At 43.0% G+C, this 6,597-nt stretch overlaps 2 protein-coding genes across 2 annotated transcripts in view; one reads left to right on the top strand and one right to left on the bottom strand.

The window, feature by feature from the left end:
- LOC109295618 overlaps window positions 1-679 on the top strand; it is a 102,010-nt gene extending 101,331 nt beyond the window's left edge. Inside the window, exon 13 of the mRNA XM_019514555.1 lies at window positions 592-679. Within this exon, the coding sequence (XP_019370100.1) occupies window positions 592-618 (27 nt within the window). The 3' untranslated portion in view covers window positions 619-679. The remainder of the gene's footprint in view (window positions 1-591) is intronic.
- Window positions 1-6,597, bottom strand: part of TMEM168 (transmembrane protein 168) — a 54,272-nt gene that overhangs the window by 5,485 nt on the left and 42,190 nt on the right. The gene's annotated exons all lie outside the window — the stretch shown is intronic.

The raw sequence follows: 6,597 nt of genomic DNA, 5'->3' as shown, positions 1-6,597 counted from the left end.
CAGGAGGCGCTACTTCACGGTCAGGGCGGCTAGAGTCTGGAACCAGCTTCCAAGTGAGGTGGTGCAGGCTCCCACCCTGGGGGTTTTTAAGAGGAGGTTGGATGACCACCTTACTGGGGTCATTTGACCCCAGTGCTCTTCCTGCCATGGCAGGGGGTCGGACTAGATGATCTGCTCAGGTCCCTTCTGACCCTAGAAACTATGACACTATGAAACATATATAGCACAGGCAATTTTGCAGAATGGGAAAGCAACCTAATATATACCACCATATCCCTGGTAGCTTGGTTTGAAATTTACTCTGAGTGCAGAGGAGAGTGTTTCTGAAAAGTTAAAAAAAAAAACCCAACCCAAACCTGGCTCCCCTGAAATGCATGTTCAGGTAAAGGTCATTAAAAATTTACCGTGAAAGAAGCAACACACACAAGTCAAGGTTTCAAGTCCCTCTTTCTAACTTAAAAAACACTTCTTACTACTGCTTCAACTTTTAAATATAATTCAATCTCAGTTCATGCACCAGCTTTCCATGAAGAAAATAAATTAGAATTAAGGGAAGTTACTAACACTCTGGATTGCTTCCTGGTCATTAATAGTTACGGATGCTGTGGTTCTCAATAACCGAAAATCTGAATACATGTGTAGGAGCCTAAGGAAGCAACCCTGCAGACACAAACACGAGTAAAACTATCAGCTATAGTAAGACTACTTCTGTAAGGAACCGAGATGTGCAAACACTTGGCAGACTTGAGTTATGTCGACTGAGATGCACAATGTTAAGGATCCAAATTTGAAAATTTTAGCCTAGTATTCCTTTTTTCTAAACAATTTGAAATATTCTGCAGTGACATCAGTAGTTTGGGTATGGAAATCTGATTTTTAAAAGGGATATGAATGTTAACCCAATGGTGTTTAGAGACAACTTTCATGAGGGTGTCAAAGTACATTTGGTAGTGTTTTAAAATTCTGGAAGGTTTACGTATGGACATCTGGATCTGTTAGTAAACTATAAACCAAGATATCTCAACTAGAAGAGCAGATATCTGTATGTTACACAGGTAAACAGTATTCTGCATGTTAAACAGGTGACAAATTTGCATATACAATTCCCAAGGGCTGACATATGAAAGGCTAAATATTATTCTGTAGATAGTGCTTCCCTGACAGTATATTCATGTTTGTTGTGTGAAAACATGCAGCAATTTAAACAAAACTAGACTAACTAGGCTCTAGTTAATGCTTTGTTAAATGTGATCAAAGCTATTGAAATAGTTTAATCTGCTCTCTGTTTACAAGTATGTTTCAGATGGAAAAGATGGCATCCTTCTTTGTTCATACATTGATTTTTCATTCAAGATTTACAATGAGGATGCAGGTAATCTTTTATAGATGAACCCACTCACAACCCAGCAATGGGTTAGGCAATTAAATTTCAAGACAAGAAAAAAGAATGGGAACTTTTTTACTGTAGTTTTTGAATACATGTCTAGACTAGGTGTGCTTAACCCCTGGCCCATGAGCCAGAAAAGGCCAGCAGAGCCTTGCCATTTGGCCTGCAGGTCTGAAAATTGGGCATGGGGGAATGGTGACAGCAACTGCCACTTCCCTGCTGCCAAATTTTTGGATCAATGGGGAGCCCTGTGGGCTGGATAGCAAGCCGGATCTACACATGGAGGTTGCCCAGGGCCAATCTAGGGACACAAGGGCTGGCTGGAGATCGCACAGGACTGTGAGAGGTGATGCAGGGCCTGATCTGCCTTGCAGACCAGCTCTGAGCCACTTATCCAGCCCATGCCACCAACAGGTTGAACACCACTATTGTGGACTAACTCAAAGCGGACAGTCAAATGTGTTGAACAGGTGGTAACACTGACCACGTATGAACATTAAATTATAGCGGCGGATACTTTCCACCTCTAAAATGATTTGGGGAAAGGAAGAAGTACAGACATTCACTCTGCAATTGCCCCCCTCTCCTTCTCTTTGCACTTTCCTGAGACCAGAGTGATCTTTGTTTGGAGGAAGCATGGGCTCTTCCAGTCCTCCCATTCCCAGGGGAACTCCTTGGGTGCCAGGGACCAAGTGGAGGGAGTGGCAGGGCACAGCCCCCTGCCTGAGCATTACTTTAGGGACTCTGGAGTGAGAATCAAACAGGGGACAGTGCTGTTCTCTGTGCTCAGGAGTGCAGTGGAGAACATGACATTGTGAGCCCCCTGTCTGTTGCTTCTCTCCTTCCCTTCCAGTCCACAGGGTTGCCCTTCAACTTCTCCGGCTGACCCCTGTGTCTTCTCCAGGCCAGAATGACCCCAGTCTCTAGAAGGCACAGGAGCCTTTACCTTACCTCCACTCCTCCTGATCACTAGGAATTAAGCCAGGAGAAACCTGGCAGAAATTCAGTCTCCCAGGAGAAACTCATTGTAGTCAGGGTATTTTTCTTGTGGGAATGATCATCTTTGCTCCAGGAGAAAAAGCTGGAATGTCTGCATGCTTTTTGCTTCCTACAGGGAGAGTGGTAATTCTCCCAGTAGAGACTTAACATGTGCATATGGCCTTCATAAACTGAATACCACCTTTTACTGACTTGCATACACTTTTCTTCAATTAAGGCTATGTCAGTAGCGATTTCTTTTCAGTGCTTAGCGCTTACTACTCAGCGTATAGGTTCACTATACCCCAGCTATGGAAAAGGGTAGTATTTGACAAGGAATTCCTAATGGCAGTATACACCATACGAGTGAAACTCAAGTGGCTGTAAACATGGGCAGTATTTTATCTACATTTTTCAGCATTTTTTTAAAATATGATTTGCTCAGTTTTGTTCAATACTGAGTCAAGACTGGGGTCAGCAACATAGGGTGACTATACAGGTGCAGTGAGGCCACTCCAATGCACTGTAAGTAGCACTCTGAAGCAGACTCAATGCTGGAGTGTGGTACTAATTACCATACTCCAGCAGACTCAGTTAGTTTTGTGTAGCATCCCCGTGCTGAAAAATGGCGGTGGGGACGCTTTAACTAAAGCTCATTCAATGACCTTTAGTTAAAGTACCCCTGCCATCATTTTTCAGCATGGGGGATGCTGATACATTAGATGCTTTCACAGCCACTCTAATTAAAGCCCCCGAATGCATGTATAAATGCCCATATAATTTGGATCTGGCCACCAGAGCCCAGTGGCTTTGCCTATCCCTGTGCTAAGTAACAAGGAGCTGTGCTGGGGCCAGGCAACCTGCAGCTGCATCCTTACCACCTTTGCTTCTCCTCCTCCCCTTAGTGTTCCCTCAGCTATGGCTTGGGTGCAGCTTCCAGCTAATGGGGAGCTGCACCACTGGGCAGCTATGTCCACACTGTTGTTGCTTCTCTCTCCCTTTCTCTTCCCCTGCTTCCAAGCTGTGGTGCAGAAGCAGAAGCAGCACAGGCACAGCTTCTAGGTGCCCAACACCAGTGCAGCTCTTCACCACCTGAAGTTGCATTGGTACCCCAGATGAGGACTGGGGAGCTGGGAGAAACAACAGCAGCATGGGTGCAGCTCCCTGCACCAAGGCCAAGCAAATCCCCCCCAGGGCTGCTGAAACCACCCAGCCCATAGCTTGAAAAGGTTGCCAACTGCTACCTTAGATTTCTTACCATCTTCACAGAAAGAAATCAAATTATTTTCCTAAAAAAGATGCTTTATTGAGAACATTTTAGTGAAATTTCATTACAAATGTTTTTTTCACCCACCTATGTATTTATTTCATTTATAAGATGAGTCTGCTTTGTCTAATGGTATAGCTATGGGAGCAGTTCTTACATCTTCCAGATTTTTAAAGCAAGGAGATTCTAACTTGCCTTGTGAGACAGTGTAAGGGGAAAGGGGCAACACCTATTAGCAGCCATGAAAGCACGTAATTAAAAGAGGTGTTTCTCTAAGACTAGACACTCAGAGATATAGGGAACATCATCTTTGTTTGCAGACTTCAGATAATACCAAAAATATATTTTCAGTTTGTAACATACCTGTTTCTTCCAGAGAAAAGACTACATTAAACTGGAGTTAAACTTGAGAATACATATTATAATTTTAAAATATTATGATATAATTATTTCCAAAGCAGGCAGGGTAACCGAGGAAACAGTATCAAGGTTAATCTTATAAAAATAAAGTAAACCCCCACTTTTATAGTGAAGCTTTAATACTTAGCCTTACCTTACTCCTGTTCAGTATATGGTATTTGAACTGTGTAAAATGTCCTAATCTAGACAAGCCCCAAGAACAAACATATGTTTAAAGCGTCATGAATCATTTTCTGACATTTTAGCATGATAACAGGGGTGTGCAGACAATTTAGAAGAGGCAGTAATGTAGAACTGAGTAAAGGAACACCATTTAAATCCTCCTGACCCTCACATACATACACATAAAAGTGCTAACATGACTGGTAGGATCAGCTAATACAAGACCTAGATACCATGCTGTGGAAGAGATCTGTTTTTGCAGCAGTATCTTATTCTTCTGGCAGTATCTTATTCTTCATACATAGTTAAGCTGACAGCTCCACTAATACAGACAAAGCTTCATAGCTTAACTCTTGCCTTTCACATCCAGTCAGGGAACATGACCTCCCAGGCTGTTTTACTCCTCATACTTTATGCATGACCAGTTAGCATTTTCGTTTGTGCACCACTGTGCTACTTCCAAGCTTCCAATAATAAAGAAACATCATTAGTGAAATAATACATACAGTAGACCTCCGTTAAAGATGTTATTACAGAACAAAGACTACAGTACCACTGCTGTGCTACATCCCTGTTTAAGCCCCCAGAAGATAGTACTTCTTCTATTGCATCTGAATATTAACATTTCATTGTTGGCATCTCTATTAATCTTCTCCCGAGGTCAGAGGATGGTACAGAGTAGAGTAAAGCAGCTAATGACTGACTGTTCTGTCTGTCACAAAACATCACTGTCCAATAAACTATGTACAATTATATCTCCAAATACCCTTTAGCTTTTCAGACTATATTGTTTATTGCATTCAGAAGCAGCAATATCAAGCTGTGCATCACAGTTCACCTAGATCTAACAATAGGAAATAGATCAGCAAAATGATTCATGACAAATACTAACTCTGGCCCTCTTCTCTGTGTAGCTTTGTACTACCTTCAAGTAGAAACTGGATATGTGTCCATATGTAAACCATTCACAGGTATCTGAGAAGGAATTTCTTTCAAGAAAATTCATATTGATTGAAATGTTTTGCCATGGCTCTTAGATATATTCTTTATATATTTTATCTCTCTCTTTTTTGTTTTGTTTTTAGCAGAACTGTCATTACCTTGGCCTTTTTCTAAAGTGAAAACAGAGCTTTTTTAAGGAGGCATCCTTGGTTATCTGTACCTTCTAAGGAGCCATTCAAATAGCTAAATTCATCTGGAACAGTGAAACCAAAGCATCCTGTAAGAAGTTATGCATGCCAGCTACAGCTATGCTTGTAGTTATACAGGCTCACATGTGATGGATTATGTAGAACTATAACAAACTTAACAGATATTAAATACAGTAAAACTTAAGCCATTGCTATACAATGTAAGAGTTACAAGTTACTGTATCAAACTCAAGAGTAGCCATGCAACACTGTAAAAGCTTTAAAGAGAGCAGTTTGTTATACCAGACCAACAGTTAGTAAAACAAAATTGCAGTCTGCGCAACTGAGAGTTCAGATAACCAAGGATGTACAACTGTATGACACAAATTGATGGGCAAAGTGAGACATGAAATATATTTACTTTTTAACTCAGAAATCTACATTCTACACCAAACCTCCCTGCCCCGCTTCTCCCCCATTTTAACACAGCAAATTCAGATGCCCATTTCCATAACAGCAAATGAACAAGTCATATCCTACCTAATGACTGCAAATGGGTCCTGAATGTCTTTAGGCTTATAAAAAAGGGATCTTGATCAGGGTGGGTAAAATAGGTCTACTGGCCAGATCTGGCCTGCCAACAAATTTGATTTGGCCCACCGGTGGGTGACTGCCAACTCACTGGATCTGGCCAGCAGCTCTGGCTGCCACATGGTGTGGGGTGGGTGTGCAGGGCTGCTTCTGCCCATCAGCATCAACTCTTGACACAGCAGCATCAGCTGTGGACCCAGGTAGGAGCTTGTGCTTCAGTGGATGGGCAGAGATGTCAGCTGTGGATGTGGCAGCAGGTTCAGAAGCCCCAGTGCAGAACCTGCCAGCAGCACCCACATCTGATGCTACTGTCTGCCCAATCTGGCGGAAGCTTCTACCCGGAGCCCCAGCCTGGAACCTGCCAGTGGTGTCACCTGTGGATCCAGACAGGAGCTTCTTCTGCACCAGGCCAGCAGCATCAGCTGTGGATGCTGCCAGCAGGTTTTGTTTCAGGGCTCTGGAACCTGCTGGCTGCGCCCACTGTTGATGTTGAGTCTGCTGTAGTGGAAGTCTACCTCTGTGTCCACATCCACATCTAAGCACTGGGGCTCCTGGCGAACTACAACTCCAGCTGGTGGGGGAAAAGGGGAAGGAGAGCGAGAGAGTGAGATGAATGTGGCCCTCAACGGGTCACCAAAACTCATTAACTGTGCCCCCTTAGT

The sequence above is a fragment of the Gavialis gangeticus genome, unplaced genomic scaffold, assembly GCF_001723915.1.
Source record: "Gavialis gangeticus isolate Ggan-Ray unplaced genomic scaffold, GavGan_comp1, whole genome shotgun sequence".
Lineage (NCBI taxonomy): Eukaryota > Metazoa > Chordata > Crocodylia > Gavialidae > Gavialis > Gavialis gangeticus.
Note: the sequence above shows the minus strand (reverse complement) of the source record. Positions and strands in the feature narration are given on the sequence as shown.